Here is an 18,142-nt window from a genome sequence, read left to right on the forward strand (position 1 = left end):
GACAGCCATGTCCTCCCCAGTGGGACATGTGAGACCTGGCCCACCTACACTTCATGCCCAGGGAGAACTCCTCCATGACCTCTTCCCTTTTCAGGTTCCCCAGGGCAAGCTTGGAAGCCAGGCACTGAAGATGACAAAGGTTCCATCAGCCAAACTCATGAAAGAGGGACAGCCTGACACCCTGCTGACCTAACCTGTTCTGGTACATGAGCGAGAAATAAACTTCTATTGTGTGTAAACCAGATTCCATTGTTTGGCTCTCCTGGTGATAGCAGTGAGGCTACCCTTCCAGAAGGGCAGAGCTGACTACAGTCCCATCCAGATCTGACAGAGGGGCTTGGCTCTCAGTTATTCACAGAGAAAATTGCTGTGGAATGGAAAGTGGAATGGAAACTTCCATTCTCCCATTTAGGAAAATCCGTTTCTCTCTTGAGAGACTAGGGAAAACAATGGGATTGGGTGGGACCTGGGTTAACAACCTATCTGACAAGATTTTCACGCTCTTTGCGATGGAGGCAAGAGTGGGGAGGTCAGTGAACACACAGATCCGCTGCACTTAAGACACCTACGAACCCTTACAACTCCCAAGCACCCAAAGGCGTTAGGATATGGGATGTGGGAGACGAGAGGATGGAAGGGAAAAGCGAGCAAGAGCTATACATGTGCCAGTCAGATTGTGAGCTCAGGATGAGAAATCTGTGCATGGAAAATACTTGCATATAAAACAACTTTTATGATTAAATAAATAACTTTTACGTGTGTAAACCATCATTTGGCCTAATTTTTTTTAGTATAAATTTCAGAAGATTCCTACCTACTGTGACTGCACTAAGGAGAACAGATTTTTCTTTTTTCTTTTTTTTTTTTTTTTTTTTTTGGTCTGGTGTGGATGTATAAATGGTAGGAAAATGGCAGAGGAGCAAAAATTCAGGGAAAATTTTCTCTGAAAATTTCTCTGACCAGGATTTCTCTCACCTCGTGAGGACACAATCTGTCCTCCAAAGCAGGTTCCGGGGTCCCACTATGTGCACCTTTTCTGAGTTTCCAAACCCCAGACTCCCTGCCACAGGGCGCAGCAGCACCAAGCCCAGAGGCAACCCCACCATTTCCTGTGCATGAAGTAAATCTTCTGCAACCTCCTTTCCACTCCCTTTTTTGCCTCCTGCCTTCTCTACCCTGGGGAACCTGTGTCACAAGGAGGGATGTGTCAATGGCTCAAATTCCAAAATCAATGCCTGTCATCTTGTGCATGTTGCAACTTGTGCCATCCCAGCCCTGCTCCCCCAGATCTCTGCTCACCACACAATTCCTCTCTTCCCTTCCATTCTCCTGGCTGAGCTTTGAGGAATGAAATTGCCTTTCAAAAATGGTCTTAGGTCAGTAATCTCATTCTCTTCATCAGGCAGATATTTATTTTCTGAACAGATAAGTTTCTCAGGACTGCAAAGAAAAACAAAAAAGTATTTCAACTCCATACAAACAATTGTATTATTCAATAATTGCTGCAAATTAAGTTAGCAAACTCATACTTCATGAAAAGGAAGGACTGAGTAGACATCACTTGGTGGCTGTCCATGTATCAGTCTCACCCCCCCCCCCCCAACACACACCCCTGTTGGCACAACCATTAGGTAGGCAGTGAGTCATGTGACCCTTCTCTGGTCGTGGCTGAGGCACCTGGGCCAGAGCCTCAACCCCTAGAGTTGTAAGTGGGATAGGGTGGCTTCCAGGCAGTCTGTCACTGCTCAAACCAGAAACTCAGGCAGGCCTGGGGCATCCATTTTCCAGCACATGCATAAGAAAGCAGAGAAAGTAAGGAAGTAGGTTCACAAAGAAGCTCTGATGAAAGCCACATAGTCCCGAAGAGGAAAGAACATGGCTCTTAGTCCCGTAAGCAGCCTGTTTGTCCTCCTGACTACTATGGTCTGAATGTGTCCCCCCAAAATTCATATGTTGACACCTAGCCCCCAATGTGATGGTATTAAGATGTGGGGTTTAGGGGAGGTGATTAGGTCATGCAGGCAGAGCCCTCATGAATAAGATTAGTGCCCCTATAAAAGAGACCCTAGAAAACTCCCTCACCCTTCCCAACATGTGAGAACACAAGAAGGTGCCATCTAAGAACAAGAAAGTGGGTCCCCACCAGATACTGAATCTGCCACTACCATGATCTTGGACTTTCCAGCCTCCACAACTGTGAGAAATAAATTTCTGTTGTTTATAAGCCCCCCCCCACCCCCCCAATCTCTGGCATTCTGTTACAGGAGTCAAACGAACTGAGACACTGACCATGGCTTCTGTAACAGACCAGTGATTTCTAACCTACCTAGGTTCCTTCTTCCTTTTTTTTTTAACTTGAGAATTCTGCTTTTCATAATCACACTGTCTCTGACTAACAGACACCTTGTCTTTAAGTCCTTTTCTTACTTTACTGAGCGGCCATGTGAACACACTTCCAGGTGTGTCCTCCCAGAGGGTTTCCAGCACCGCCCAGAGAAGCCCAGACCTATGGAGGGAAAGCAGCTTTCTCCTTCATTCCTCCATTCATTCCTGCATTTATTCTTGCCTGCCTGCCTTCCTTCCTTCATTCATTCAACAAGCATTTACTCATCCTCTACTGCATTCCAGCTAAGTGCTGGGAACACCAGGATAAATAAGACACAGTCCCTGCCCTCAAGGGGCTTGCTGGGGTGGGAAAAAGCAGATGGAGGGTGTAATGGTATCACACCATGTGATAATTCCCTCTCTTGCCTGGATCACAATGGCCAGTAATAAAATGGAACAAAGCCATGAAACAACATGGCAGGTCAGGGAGTTATAACTGTGCTGATTTGACCCAGATATTTTTGTAGTTTATTTATACTTCTTTTCCTTAAGGGAAAGGGATATTTTTAGATGAAGCCAGAAAGGCTGGCAAGGCCCAGGGAGCACCTTATGTGCTACGGTAAGTGTCTGGACTTTATTGTAAAGGTTATGGGAAGCTACTGAAGGGTTTTTGACTGGAGAAGTTCCATCACTTCAAAGACATTCCTCCAGCTGCTAGGTGGAGAAGTCACTGGAGGATACCAGATTAAAGGGCAGAATACCACTTAAGGAGCTGAGGAGCTACAAAGTGGGGATGAGGAAATAAAGCAAAACAAAGCCTTTGTCTTGCTGGAAGATGGGAAGTTATATAATTATTGAAGTCTAAATTGTTTGTTAAAATGTATAAACAAGCCAAGAAATAAAACATAAAACTTCCAAATCAGAAGGGGAAACAGCAAGTAGCACTGTTCACTCCAGTAAAACTCTGGATGAAAGATAAAAAGGAAATGCTGGAGCACCTGGGTGGCTCAGACGGTTAAACATCTGACTTCAGCTCAGGTCATGATCTCACAGTTCATGGGTTCAAGCCCTGTGTCAGGCTCTGTGCTGACAGCTCAGAGTCTGGAGCCTGTTTCAGATTCTGTGTCCATCTCTCTCTGCCCCTCCCCTGCTCACTCACTCTCTCTCTCATAAATAAATAACAATTTATTTAAAAAGGGGAAATGTCAAGAGAGCATGACAGGACTTCCATGTTTTATATAGGATTTAGAACTTTGCATAGGCCAACACTCTTGCTGCAACAACTAGAAAAACAGAATATTTACTGCCCCATCCTAGGAAAAAAAAAAATTTTGTAATTTTAAAGTCATTGGAAATTTTCAGAGAGGAGACAGCTCTTTCAGAATGAGCTGGCAATCTCTGGCTATTTTCTCCACTGGGGGAATTTGCCAACCTCAGGTAGCAGGGAACACACACTTCTCCATGGTCTCAGCATTTCTTTAGTGGATTTTTTTCTCCCAGGCCTGGTTGTGATCTTGGCAGGTGGGTAGTTAACCTTGTTCTCAACTCCCTCCTAGTGGCAGGCAAGTCAAGCAGTGCATTGAGATAGGGTCCCAGTAGAGGATAGAGATACTCCAGGCCCTGATTCCAGACACCCTTCCCCAAAACCTACCTGAAAAAGAAAAATAAAATGCTAGAGCTAGAACTATAAAAATAAAACAACTAAAAATAATTCATTGATAGGTTTAACAAGAGAGTATTAGATACAACTGAAGAGAAATTATTAAAATATCTAGAATCAAATATAAAGTAACAAAAAAGATGGAAAATACACAAAAAAAGTGGTAAGAGACAGTGAGGATGCAGTGAGATAGTGAGAAAATCTAAAATATATTTAACGGGAGTACCAGAAAGAGGAGAGAGAGAGTATGGCAGAGGTAATAATCACCAGAACTGATTAAAGACATCAGTTTACAAGTACAAGATGACCTATGGATTCCAAGTAGGAAAGATAAAAAGCAATTCATAAAACTACAGAAAATCAGACAATAAGAAAATTTTTAAAACCTCCAGAGAAAAAGACAATTTTCTTCAAAGGATCAACAGTGAGGCCAGCAGCTGAGTTTTCAACTGAAAGAGTAAAAGACAAGGGGATAGGAGGAAGGGGAAGATGGCAGTAGAGTAGAAGGAGGCTAAACTCACCTCATCTCACAAATACAACTAGACAACTATCATATCATCCTAAATACCCCAAAAATTGACCTGAAGACTGGCAGAACTAACTCCACAACTAAAGGCAGAGAAGAGCCACATCAAAGAAAGTAAGAAATGCAGAGACACAGTCTGGGAGAGAAACAGATCATGGCCAGTGGGAAGGGAGCCATGGTAGTGGAAAAGAATGAGAGCCAGACTAACAGGGGAGCCCACAGGGGGAAAATGAATCCCCATAGTAATTGGCTTGGAAAGCAGGAGGGGCCAAATTTCATGAGTTCTTGCAACCAGTGGGACTTAAAGCCTGGAGTTCTAAAGGTCAGTGTTCTTGGCTCTGGAAAATCTCAGAGGACATCAGGAATGCTCTTGGAGAGAAGGCAGGGCAAACAACTTGCAGATATACAGCATGGAAACAACAACCTCAAGAGCACCTGGGGCACACAGTGGGGAGATCAGTTGCTCCTATCAGGGCGTGTCCCAGAGAAGCAGCATTCACAGAGAGACTCCTCCAGGAACCAAGGAATTGGCAGGTGCCATTTCCCTCCCCTACCCTTCAGCAAAAGCACAGATATACCTGTGGGACCCAGCACAGCACAAATACTCCCTACCTAACTTGCTTACACCAACCCCTGTCACACCCCATGCTTCAGTGGAACTGCCCTTTCTAAAGTCATGCTTGCCTCAGTCCCAGTGCAGCAGAAGATGGGCCCAAATCTCTGCCCAAACCACATTTCCTGACCTGGGAGTTTTGCAGAGCCTCAGTTCCAGGGGCGGTGGTGACAGAGCTCATTTAACAAGCAGACAGGGCACATCTAGTTAAAACACACCACATTAAGACCAGAGACCAAACACTGCCCACAACAGGCAAAGAGAGAGTATGGAGACAACTGGCCTGAAGGATAAAGCAGGCAGAACAAAACAGTAGAGCACAGACACCATACACTGGAGACACCCCTGGAACTGCTAGGCCCTAGTACACAGGAAACATGGCATGGCAGGGCACTATAAGATTTCTTCTTCATAAAACCATTAACCTCAAGAACAAGAGGCATAGCTGACTTTCCCAACACAGAGAAACAGGCAGAGACTTAGACAAAATGAGAAGACAGAGGACTTTGTCCCAAATGAAAGAACAGGACAAGGCCATGGCCAGAGATCTAAATGGAACAGATATAAGTAATATGGCTGATGGAGAATTTAAAGTAATGGTCATAAGGATACACACTGGAAGAGAAAACAATGGAGGATATCAGACCATTAACACAGAGATAAGAATAACATAGCAGAAATAAAGAGTTCAGTAAACAAAATGAAACACACACTCGATGGAATGAACAGCAGGCTGGAAGAAGCAGAAAAATGAATTAATGACCTGGAAGACAGAGTAATGAATCAAGTTGTAAAGAGAGAAAAAAGAATTATGCAAAATGAGAATAGACTTAGGGAACTCAGTGATTCAATCAAATGTAATAACACTCATATAATAGGAGTCCCACAAGAAGAAGAGAGAGAGAAATGGAGGCATAAAATTTATTTGAAGAAATAATAGCTGAAAATTTACTTAATCTGGGGAAGGAAACATCTAATCCAGGAGGCACAGAGAAACCCCCCGACAAAATCAACAAAACATATCCAAGACATTGTAATTAAGGTGGCAAAATATAGTAATAAAAAAAAATTAAATGCAGTAATCCAAAAAAGATAGTTACATACAAAGGAAACCCCATAAGGCTATCAGTGGATTTTTCAGCAGAAACTTTCCAAACCATAAAGGAATGGCATGATATATTTAAAGTGCTGACTGGGAAAAACCTGCAGCCAAGAATATTCTATCTAGCAAGACTAGGACAGGTAAAGAGTTTCCCAGACAAACAAAAACTAAAGGAGTTCATGGCCACTGAACCAGCCCAGCAAGAAATATTAAAGGGGACTCTGAGTGGAAAGACCAAAAGTGACAGTATGAAGGCAGGAAACATAAAACCAGTAAACATGAATATTTCTGTAAAACTCAGTCAAGGAGTTCACAAAATAAAAGGATGTCAAATATGACACGATATACCTAAAATATGGGGAGGAGACAAACTATTCCAAAAATAGATAAGGAAAGAAAACTTACAAATTCGTTCTATGAGACCACCATTACCCTGATATCAAAACAAGATAAAGACACCACCCACCCACCCACACAAGAATGTAGATGCAAAAATCCTTAGCAAAATATTAACAAACCGAATTCAACAGTTCATTGAAAAAATTATTCACTGAAATCAAGTGGAGTTTATTCCTGATATACAGATTGCCAACAGATATGTGAAAATGTTCATCATTTATCATCAGGGAAATGCACATCAAAACTACAATGAGATATCACCTCAGACCTGTCATAATGGCTAAAATCAACAACACAAGAAACAACAGGTATTAGTAGGGATGTGGGGAAAGGAGAACCCTCTTACAGTTCGCATTGTGGAAATGCGAACTGGTGCACCACTGTGGAAAACAAGATGGAGGGTCCCCAAAAAGTTAAAAAGAGAACCACCCTATGATCCAGCAATTGCACTACTGGGTATTTACCCAAAGAATACAAAAACACTAATTCAAAGGGATATGTGCATGCCTGTATTTATAGCAGCATTAATTACAATAGCCAAGACATGGAAGCAGCCCAAGTGTCCACTGATAGATGAATAAAGATGATGTTGTGTATATATACATACATACAATGGAATCATTCAACCATAAAATAGAATGAAATCTTGCCATTCACAACAACATAGATGGACCTAGAGAATATAATGCTAAGTGAAATAAGTCAGAGAGAGACAAATACCATATGATTTCACTCGTGGTGGAATTTAAGGAAAAAAATAAATGAGCAATGGGGGAAAAAAGAGAGAGAGACAAACCAAGAAATACTCTTTTTTTTTTAATCAGGAAACTTTTTCTTTTCTTTTTTTTTTTTTTTTCTTTTTTTTTTTCTTTTTTTTTTAGAGAGAGCACAAGCAGGGAAGAGGGGCACAGGGAGAGAGAATCTTTTTTTTTTTTTTTGCATTTTTATTCATCATTTGTTTATGCTATAATACATATTTTATACACTATTCTTAAGATTTGCTAAATGAAACTTGACATTTGACAGAAAATAAAGAAAATATTTTAAAGATCTACGTTTTTGTTTTTTTTAATTTACATCCAAATTAGTTAGCATATAGTGCAACAATGATTTCAGGAGTAGATTCCTTAGTGCCCTTTACCCTTTAAGCCCATCCCCCCTCCCACAACCCCTCCAGTAACCCTCTGTTTGTTCTCCAGTTTAAGAGTCTCTTATGTGTTGTCCCCCCTCCCTGTTTTTATATTATTTTTGCTTCCCTTCCCTTATGTTCATCTGTCCTGTGTCTTAGGGTCCTCATATGAGTGAAGTCATATGATTTTTGTCTTTCTCTGACTAATTTCGCTTAGCATAATACCCTCCAGTTCCATCCACGTAGTTGCAAATAGCAAGATTTCATTCTTTTTGATTGCCGAGTAATACTCCATTGTATGTATGTATGTATATGTGTGTATGTACATATGTATATATACACACATACATATACATACATACATACATACATACATACCACCTCTTCTTGGGGAGAGAGCATCTTAAGCAGGCTCCATGCTCAGCGTGGAGTTCAACAAGGGGCTCAATCCCACAACCCTGGGATCATGAAATCAAGAACTGGACAAAATCAAGAAACTGAGCCAAAATCAAGAACTGGACTCTCAAATGACTGAACACCCAGGCACCCCCAAACTCTTAACTATAGAGAACTGATGGTTACCAGAGGGTAGGTGGGTTAGGGGATGGGTTAAATAGGTAATGAGGATTAAGAAGTGCACTTGTTGTGATGAGCACTGGGTGATTAAAATAGTTATTAAAAAATAAAATAAAATGTCTGTGGGAAAAAAATCTTTAAAGTAGTTATGAGAGGAAAAAGAAAAATAAATAAATTTGCTATTAGTAATACTCACTGGGAAATTTGGTCAGTGTACTGGGACCAGTTTTTAAAAGTGGGCTGTTATCCTACAGGTGTGGATGGATTTTTTTATCAAGCTCCTGTATGCTGATCAAAACTATCTTCTGGGGAGGAGCACCTGGGTGTCTCTGTCAGTTAAGCATCTAACTCTTGATTTGGGCTCCTGTCATGATCTCTTGGTTCATGAGATCCAGCCCTGCATTAGGCTCTGAGCTAACAGCGCAGAGCCTGCTTGAGATTCTCTCTCTTCTCTCTCTCTCTGCCCCTCTGCCCGTTTTCTATCTCTCTCAAAATAAATAAATAAATTTAAAATAAAATAAAACTATCTTCTGTGTAGAATAAAAAAATACAAGGGTGCCTGGGTGGCTCAGTGGGTTGTGTCAGACTTTGGCTCAGGTCATAATCTCACAGTTCATGGGTTCGAGCCCCATGAACCCACTGGGCTCTGTGCTGACAGTTCAGAGCCTGGAGCTTGCTTCGGACTCTGTGTCTCCATCTCTCTCTGCCCCTCCCCTGCTTGCGCGCTCTCTCTCTCTCTCTCTCCAAAATAAATAAACATTTTTTAAAATACAGTGGGATATGTGTTAAAGAAAAATAATTGCTGGGGTGCCTGGGTGGCTCAATCAGTTAAGCGTCCCATTTCAGCTCAGGTCATGATCTCATGGTTCATGAGTTCAAGCCCCACATCAGGCTCTCTGCTGTCAGCAGAGATCCTGCTTTGGATCTTCTGTCTCCCCTCTCTCTCTCTCTCTCTCTCTCTGCCCCTACCTTGCTCATTCTCTACCTCTCTCTCAAAATAAATAAATACTTAAAAAAAGAAAGAAAGAAAGAAAAAGAATTGCCAACCTAATATTCTTAATCCTGTGAAAACATCCTCTAAGGATAAAGGTAAAATCTGGAAAAAGCTATAGCTATACTGTGCGATTCTAACCACATGACATTCTGTAAAAGGCAAAACAATGGAGATGGTAAAAGGATCCATTCATTTAGTGCACCCTTACCTGCATTTACTAGGTGTTTTGTTTCTCACAGATCTCGCAGAGGCTTTATGCCACTCTTAGAATAACATCATGTAGAGTAAAAGTGAAATGGGGCAATGTGGCATAAAGCCTGGCCTTCTCTAGGTCTTTACATTCTTTTAAGGTATATCGTTTTCCTATAGGAAGATAAAAAAAAATCTAAATCAACAGTCTTAATGTCAACTTAGTCACTCTTCTGGTAGGAAATCACCGGACAATTATAAGTCTCTAAAAATAAGGCCCAATGATCACAAAATACCTGTCTTATTTTGAAAAACAGCTCTCTTCTCTTCATCCATCTCTTGCCATCTTCTAAACAGGGAATCACAAAACAAAGGCAACATAACCTACAAGAAAATAATTTTGAGGATCCAAGTGCTTTGTATTAAGCTAAGTCTGTCTGAAGCATTCGAGTATGACCTTACTGTACACCAAAGATTAATGACCCATGAATAATGTCGACCCATGAATAATGTCAACCCATAGAGCAGGGAAAAGGTAAAGGTTATCTGTCTCACATTAGGACATTTCATTGAGTCATAAGTGGCTGACTGGAAAGAGGGCCTCCCGATAGAAGTAGCACACTCCATCAAGACTTCTACTGCATCAGTGCACCAGTCAATAAATATGTGCTGACGCCACTGGGTGCCACCTCCCAGTGAGTTCCTATCCTCAAGAACCTCTCTGTCTAGAACAGAAAATCATATACAGTGACAATCTAGTCATGAGAGGTATCAGAAGAGGATGCTTTAGGAGCGCAAGGCAGTGAGTGGCCTGGGAGCAAGAGTGCTCCTGGGAGAGCTGACAACCAGTCTTTAAGGGTCTGTGAGAACAGGAGGGCAGGTAAACCTCAGTGTGGGTGAGTGTCGAGAGGCCGGGGTACAGAGGTTGTGGAGAGAGGTGGTTTTCTCCTCCCCATTCCTAACTTTAGGCTTTAGACTAGAAACCATTTTCCCCTTCTTTATTTTCCCCCATACACCTGGCCCAATGCTGGTCCCCAAAGTATGTATGAGGTAAACAATTACTGGATAAGCAAGGCAGCAAAATGACTAACCAACACCATATTAGCGAGTCTCCCAGAGCCAAAGGAACCTTCTTATCTTCATAACAGTGATCTGCCTTGGTTTTCCGAAAGAAGCAAAACCAACCACTTCTTTCTTCAGAGCCACACACATACTTTTAAATAACTTATGCTACCTGGTGGGTACTTTTCCTACACAGGAGTAAAAAACCTGAATCTACGTCTCAAAATTTTAACTCCTATATTGGCAAGTTTAAAACGTGAACACTCGTTACAGGCCCAACTACTAGTTCTCTGGGCAGCCTTTTCTGCATCCCTCCTTCCACCTTTCACAGAAAGGAGCTCTGCCTCTCAGGCCATTGCTCCCTGTACTAATTCTGTGACACTTGTCACACCCATGTCTTGCTGCCCATGTCTTCCTTTCCAGTTTGCTAAATGTGAATGGAAGAATGAATGAGCAGAAACATTATCACACACACATGTAATTTTCCCAGTAGGTAAAATTACTTTGGGTTCCTAATCTAAAACTCAGAGGAAATGCTTTTATGGACTTTCTTTAATGAATACAGGATAACTAGAAGACTTCTAAGATGACTAGGTTTTCCCCAACCCCAGAGCTTCTAAGAGTGAATGAATGAATGAATGAATGAATAATGAAACTTACTTACCTTTCCATAATTTGGGTCCTTTTTTGTCATATAAAAAGGGTTGTATACTTCAGGATCATAAAGATTTCCAAATACAATTTCCTTTAGAAAAAAAAATACACCTAAGAGCAAATCACTGTATACAATGTGTTTTGCAAGATTCAAAAAAGCCAAATGCTTTATTCTGTTTTTATAGAAAATCATAGATTCAAAGGGTTAGAAGAAACTTCAGAAGTAATTTAGACTGCAGAGACAGCTCACCACCTTCTGGGAGTAGTAATCATCAAGTTTAGTCTGAAGTCATCAACTAGCCTTAGTCTGAGAACTTTCTGCTCTGCCAGCCAAGTACTCTTTTGGTCATTCTAACCACCAGTCTGTCCTTAGACTGAGTTGAAATCTGCCTTGGCACTGGAGACACTAATACTCTACCTCAAAACAACACAAAATTTATCTACCCATCACCCACCCATCAGTCTTTTAAATGTTTCAAGTTTTCATCCCCCTTCCTGTCATTTCTTCCTCTGACTAAATAACCCATATTTCTTCCCACTTTTCCTCCCAGGAGATGTTGTCAAGCTTCCACCCTCTTCTAAAGGTTCTGCAACTGCTGAAGATCCCCTCTACAGTGTGAATCAGGAGTGACAAGATAGCAACAGGGTGGACTTTGATGCTTCTCACTCCAAGCACTGCCTCCCTCAATACAGCCTAAGAGCCCAGATGTTTTCTTAGAAGTCCGCTCCCATAGTCAACTCACATTGAATTTACTGTCATTTAAAACCACTCCAGGGGTGTCTGGGTGTCTCAGTTGGTTAAGCATCTGACCTTGGTTCAGGTCATGATCTCACAGTTTGTGAGTTTGAGTCCCGCGTTGGGCTCTGTGCTGACAGCTAGGGCCTGGAGCCTGTTTCAGATTCTCTATCTCCCTCCTTCTGCCCTTCCCCTGCTCTCACTCTCTCTTTCTCTCTCTCTCTCTCTCTCAAACATTAAAAAAAAATTTTTTTAACCACTCGGACTTCAACACATGCCTTTTCTAAGGCATGGCTTCCCCATCCTGTACTTGTACAATCACATTTCTGAGCACAACTGTAAGTCTGTGCACTTGGGTTTCAAAGACACCTGGGTTTGACACTGAGCTCTGCCTCTTAGAGTCCTTAGAAAGAAGTATTTAATGTTCATATCCAGAAATTTTGCTCACCAAATCAATACCCTAACTTTCCAGGCAAACTATGCTGGATCTCCAGTAAGTACCTGGGAACTTAGGCAGACCTAAATTCCAAAAGAGGGTCCTGACCTCAAGGTTAAAACAGAAAAATTTCCAAAAGCAGCAGCAAAATTTTATTCTTTTATAAAGCCAAATTGAGGAACAGTATGTAGAAAGCTATGGTCCCTACACCTAATGGTTGACTGACTGAATAGCATGGAATCCCCTTCTCCCTTGCTCTCTTCCTACTTGAAAGATTAGAATGCCTTACGCTCTCTTTCCTGGCCCTGCTTCTAGCTAGGACTTGCAATGTGGCCCATTTATGGTGAAGAGGATCTAAGGGGAAATCTGCTAGGAGCTTCTGGGGACTCTTTGCTTCCAGATCAAAGGATCAGGTATAAGATAAAGGTACCCTGGCACCACTCCTTACCCCTTCTTCCTGTCTTGAGCACAGACCTAACACCTGAAGCTGTAAGTAACCAAATGTGCTTACAAATGTAAGAGTGAGGAGGAAAAAACAAAAATATTAAGGATAGCAGAAAAGAATTATAGGAAAAAACCTGGGTGATAAATGACATTTCTACACTGCCAAAACCCCCAGTGAGACCACCTACCCATCAATTTCTTGTTAAGTGAACAATAAATGTCCTTATGATTTAAGCTACTGCTATTCTCTTTACATTTACTTAAAAGCATTCCTGATAAATCTAGTTCCAAATCAATACTTTTATTCCTTCCTTCTGAAACTCCAGGTTTAAAAATGTAGTAAGCTGTATTACAATTCTGTGAATTCATCTTAAATACAAAAATAATGTCAGGACTGTTTGCATAATAACCAGTGAAAATGTTGGCCCAACTCTTTAAAGTATACTTTATTAAGAAAACAAAGAACTCTCAGTACCATTTTATTTGTGCGCTTTAAAAGACATTCAAGATTCTCTTGTTTTATTTTCTCCAACCCTCCATATGAAATTACTTTTTCTGCAATTCTCTGAACAGGCTCTGCAACATTTTTAATCCATTTTTTATGTAACACCTCTCCTCTTCTTTCCTTAAAAGTATGCAGATGCTGAAAATACATATCCAGTCTTTAATGAAATGATACAAACAAGGAAAACAAATTATTAAGGTTCCATTTATTGTCATTTGAATAAGGGGGAGAAACACTTGTTCCCACTTTTAAACTCTCAACACATTTGGGTTGCAAGGTCCTAGCATAAGATAATCAAAGAACATAATAAAGTTCAGGAGGGGAACCTGAGAGCATAGAGCAGGAAGAACCCATGAAAGGTTCTAAAGCAGAAGTGTGCCTGGAGATTAAACTACATTCAAACCACTTCTAACTCATGAAACTCCTTTTTTTTTTTTTTTTTTAAGGATTTCAAAGCATTCCTGTCACCCACTGCATGTCTCTAGCCTTCATCATCAAAGTCTGTGACAAAACTGGTAGAGTAGAAAGAGCGCTAGACTTATACCAACCAGCACCTCTGTCTGAATCTATAGGAGGGTAATCCCACCTACCTTTTTTTTTAATGTTTATTATTGAGAGAGAGAGAGACAGAGCACGAGCAGGGGGAGGGGCAGGGAGAGAGGGAGACACAGGATCAAAAGCAGGCTCCAGCCTCTGCACTGTCAGCACAGAGCCTGACACAAGGCTCGAACTCCCCATGAGATTATGGCCTAAGCCCAAGTCAGCGCTCAACCAACTGAGCCACCCAGGCGTCCCCCGCTCTTTTTATTTTTTTGAGAGAGACAGAGCAAGTGGGGGGCGGGGGGCAGAGAGAGAAGAGACAGAGAATCCCAAGCAGGCTCCACACTGCCAGGCTCAAATATGACCGGATCATGACCTGAGTCGAAACCAAGAGTCACACACTTAACCCATTGAGCCACCCAGGCGCCCCCCACCTACCTCTTTTTGATGCTTAGCTGAAAATATACGTGAACTTCCTTTGTAAATTAGAACACAAACATTAAAGTACCACTGTAACACCAAATTTCAATCTCATTAAAATGAAAACTCCTTTAACTTTATTAATTTCATAGTAACTCTGAGTACAATTGGACATTACCCTTAAATACTATTTCTGGTGGTTTTATATATCCCCTTTTCGATGTGGAAACATATGAGAAATAGGTAAGTTTTAGTCAGAAAGAATTTCCATTCAGTACCAGAACAAAGAGGGGGAGCTCTTAGAACGATCTCTCAGATCCTTTACGGGCAGATCTAGGAATCCAGACCTCTCAGTGACCCTGCAAGGAGGTGGCACAATTTCAGATCTATGTTGTATAAGCAGATCAACCAGAGGAGGTTCATTCTCTCAGCAAAATGAATCTCTGTGGCACAGTGACATCCTCTTAGCCATGTTGCTCTGCACCACTCTTGCTTACCTGGAACATACTTAGAATCCAGGCTGTAGCCAACTCTTACCTTGGCAATGTAATTTTCTCTAAATAATATTGCATGTACAGCTTCATCAATGTCTTCTCTAGCTAACACCTAAAATTACAGAACTGAATGTCAGGATGTAAATCCTAAAGAAACAAAACAGAATGACAAAATTCATTGTATTTTACCAATACTTTTACTGTAAATCTACTGCTTATACCTCAAAGAATATTTTGTAACATTTTTATTAAGGAAAATTTTAATTTAAATTTTAGTTAATTTGCATTCAGTGCAATATTGGTTTCATGAGTAGAATTCAGGGATTCATCTCTTACATACAATACCCAGTGCTCATCACAAGTGCACTCCTTAGTACGCATTACCCATCTAGCCCGTCTCCCACCCACCTCCCTCCATCAGCCCAGTTTGTTCTCTATCACTCAAAGTCTCTTGTGGTTTGTTTCCCTCTCTTCTCTCCCCCTCCCCATATGTTCATCTGTTTTGGTTTCTTAAATTCCACATATGAGTGCGATCATATGGCATTTGTCTTTCTCTGATTGAGTTATTCTGCTTAGCATAATACACTCTAGCTCCATCCATGTCATTGCAAATGGCAAGATTTCGTTCTTTTTGATAGCTGAGTAATATTCCAGTGTGTATATATACCACATCTTCTTTATCCATTCATCAGTCAATGAGCATTTGGACTCTCTCCATAGTTTGGCTATTGTTGACAAATGCTGCTATAAACATCAGGGTGCATGTATCCTTCAAATCTGTATTTTTGTGTCCTTTCAGTAAATACCTAATAGTGCAATTGCTGGATGGTGGGTGATGTTCTATTTTTAGTTTCTTGAGCAATCTCCGCACTGCTCTCCAGAGTGGCTGAACCAGTTTGCATTCCCACCATCAGTGCCAGAGGGTTCCCCTTTGTCTGCATCCTCGCCAACAGCTGTTGTTTCTTGTGTTATTAAGAGAAATTTTCAAACGATTTTCTGTGAACCCAAGTTCAATATTTATCACCTTAGGGTTTTTCATCTGGATCACTATGAACTGATAGTCCAACTTTTATGCCTATAGGGCTAAGAAGGAACAAATGGAAAGACAATAAAAATCCAGTATCTGGAAGAAATATGCTATTACCTAGAACTAGTGTAAAATAATACAGGTTCTTAAAACTATGTTTTTCAATCTCTGGCTGGCTCTTCTTTCAGTTCTTTCAAGTGAATGCATCAAAACAAACTAGACCCCAAACTCAGATAACAAATCTGTGAATAAAAGAAATCTCAAAAAGGAGAGTTGCATTGTTACCCATATATTTAACAGCAACACATGAAATCTAAAATAATATTCAGACAGCTCTTCAGGTCTTCAAAATAAAACTATCTTGTTGATGTAAGCAGAATTTTGCTTTGACTCCTTAGACTCATTTTAAGACGGCAATTGAAAAACCATGTAAAACAATTAAGTGTTTTCCCCTGATACTATACACTTAGAACAAATCAATCCATTTATTTGGAGAAGTAGAAACATCTACTTTGACAAACATTGTGGAAAATCACATTTTTTTAACCCATCCTATTATCAGCATATAATATTGATCATGTGTCTGATTTTCAAACTACTTTTTGTTTGTTTAAGGAAATAAACATTTTTGGCTTCCATAGCTCCGAGCTTTCTTTGTGATTTTGCCAGAAAACATAAGGAAGATGTTAATGACTTTTGGCAGTACTTTTGAAACCCACAGCTTTTCATGCCCACGCACTCGCACAGACACAAATGTTTAAAGGTCTCACCACTTTTACTGCTACCACTGCAAAAGAAGCAAAATAAAGGACTACTCCAAGAGCTTTTCTTTACAGTGAGGCAAATTATAGGATCATGTAAAATAATGACACCTTCTTTATGAGGAAATCATTGCTTTACCAGACCCTTAAGTAGCAGAATCAACTGGCGAGCCCAGACCTGGCTTCTCCACCGGCAGAGCTCCCGGACTGCAGCCTGTACCCACCCACCGTACCGCCCTGTGGGTGTCCTGAACCTCTAGTGAGCGACAGCAGGGGCACTCGAACCACTCTTGGTCAAATTTGGTCCCGGATCATTCCCATTCAGTGAATTCTTAACAGTGCCTTGCTTCTGCCAGGCATTGTTCTAGTTCTAGGGAATCCAACCGTGACTAAGACAAAATACTTCTCAAGGGATTTATGTCCCATCGCCAAAATAACGTCCCCAAATGCCACGTTACTTTACCTCCATTAAAGCAACTGACTCAAGCTCTGGCCATTCTTTTAATTTTTCTGGCCTGAAATGTTCACCACAGGTAGACACTTTCTTGGAAGCCATAGATAATAGGATCCCTGAGGGGAGAGAGTAAATTGAAGAGACTTAGTAAGGCAGAAAGCAGTTTGAATCCTGGCTCTGCCACGTGGTAAAGTCCCTAAGTAAAACAAACAAAAACAAAATCCTGGCACCCCCCAAGACTCAGTTTCAAAAGGGGTAATTACGCTTCCCCCACATATTGCTGTGGGGTCACCCACCCAGCCTGGGGCTCCACGGTGGACGGCGTGGGCTCCCCAAGATGCAGGACAGCGACTCCAGAACCCCCAAGCCCCTCCCCAGCCAGCTAACCCACCACCAGACGGAGTATTGCAAGACGGAAAAGGGGGCATCCTTTTAAAAACAAAGCACTGGGGGGAGAAAAAAAGAATAATAAATAAATAAATAAATAAATAAATAAATAAATAAATAAATAAATAAATAAATAAATAAATAGCACTGGGTTGAAACTCGAAGCTCCACTTCCCTCAACAGGCCCTACCCTTTTCTTGTTCCCGCAGGGGACGCGAAGGATGAGGGCAGGTCAGGGGGGAGGAGGGTCCCCAGGAGATGCCATGTCCACCCACCTGGGGCCTTCAACTGCCCAACCAACACCACCCTACATTTTGACTGGCTTCAAATGAATAGACGTCTTCTAAATTGATACTACAAAGAACATACAGTTTATCTGCACGATCTAGGGCTACAATTAGGAGAGGAATGATTTTTAGTGTTCCCTTTGCCTAAGGAAAACAAAATTCTTCTCTCCTGTGTTCTAGGTCTTACTGTGTCTTCCCAAGACCAGGGGTCAGCCTCAACATGAGCCAGAGGGTGCTATGCAGAATCAGAATCAGCAAGTGTGTAATCATACTCAAAATAAATTTTTTTAATATTCTAAAAACTGTTAGAAAAACCTGGGGAGAATATGTGGCAATGGATTTTAAGGGTGCCTGACCAAAGGGGACACACCTACCTTGATTTAGGGAAAGATCAAGTGAATTGACAGGCATTCAGTAAAGTA

General features: G+C 41.2%; 1 protein-coding gene across 1 annotated transcript; it reads right to left on the reverse strand.

The window, feature by feature from the left end:
• Nucleotides 1-842: 842 nt before the first annotated feature.
• FAM228A (family with sequence similarity 228 member A) lies at nucleotides 843-17,180 on the reverse strand. The gene is given in 7 exon segments (XM_042979858.1): nucleotides 843-1,371; nucleotides 6,972-7,005; nucleotides 9,533-9,589; nucleotides 9,591-9,687; nucleotides 9,810-9,897; nucleotides 14,848-14,916; nucleotides 17,056-17,180. Coding segments are annotated over 7 exon segments (594 nt in total). The 5' UTR covers nucleotides 17,149-17,180; the 3' UTR covers nucleotides 843-1,215.
• Nucleotides 17,181-18,142: the final 962 nt, after the last annotated feature.

The sequence above is a fragment of the Panthera tigris genome, chromosome A3, assembly GCF_018350195.1.
Source record: "Panthera tigris isolate Pti1 chromosome A3, P.tigris_Pti1_mat1.1, whole genome shotgun sequence".
NCBI lineage: Eukaryota > Metazoa > Chordata > Mammalia > Carnivora > Felidae > Panthera > Panthera tigris.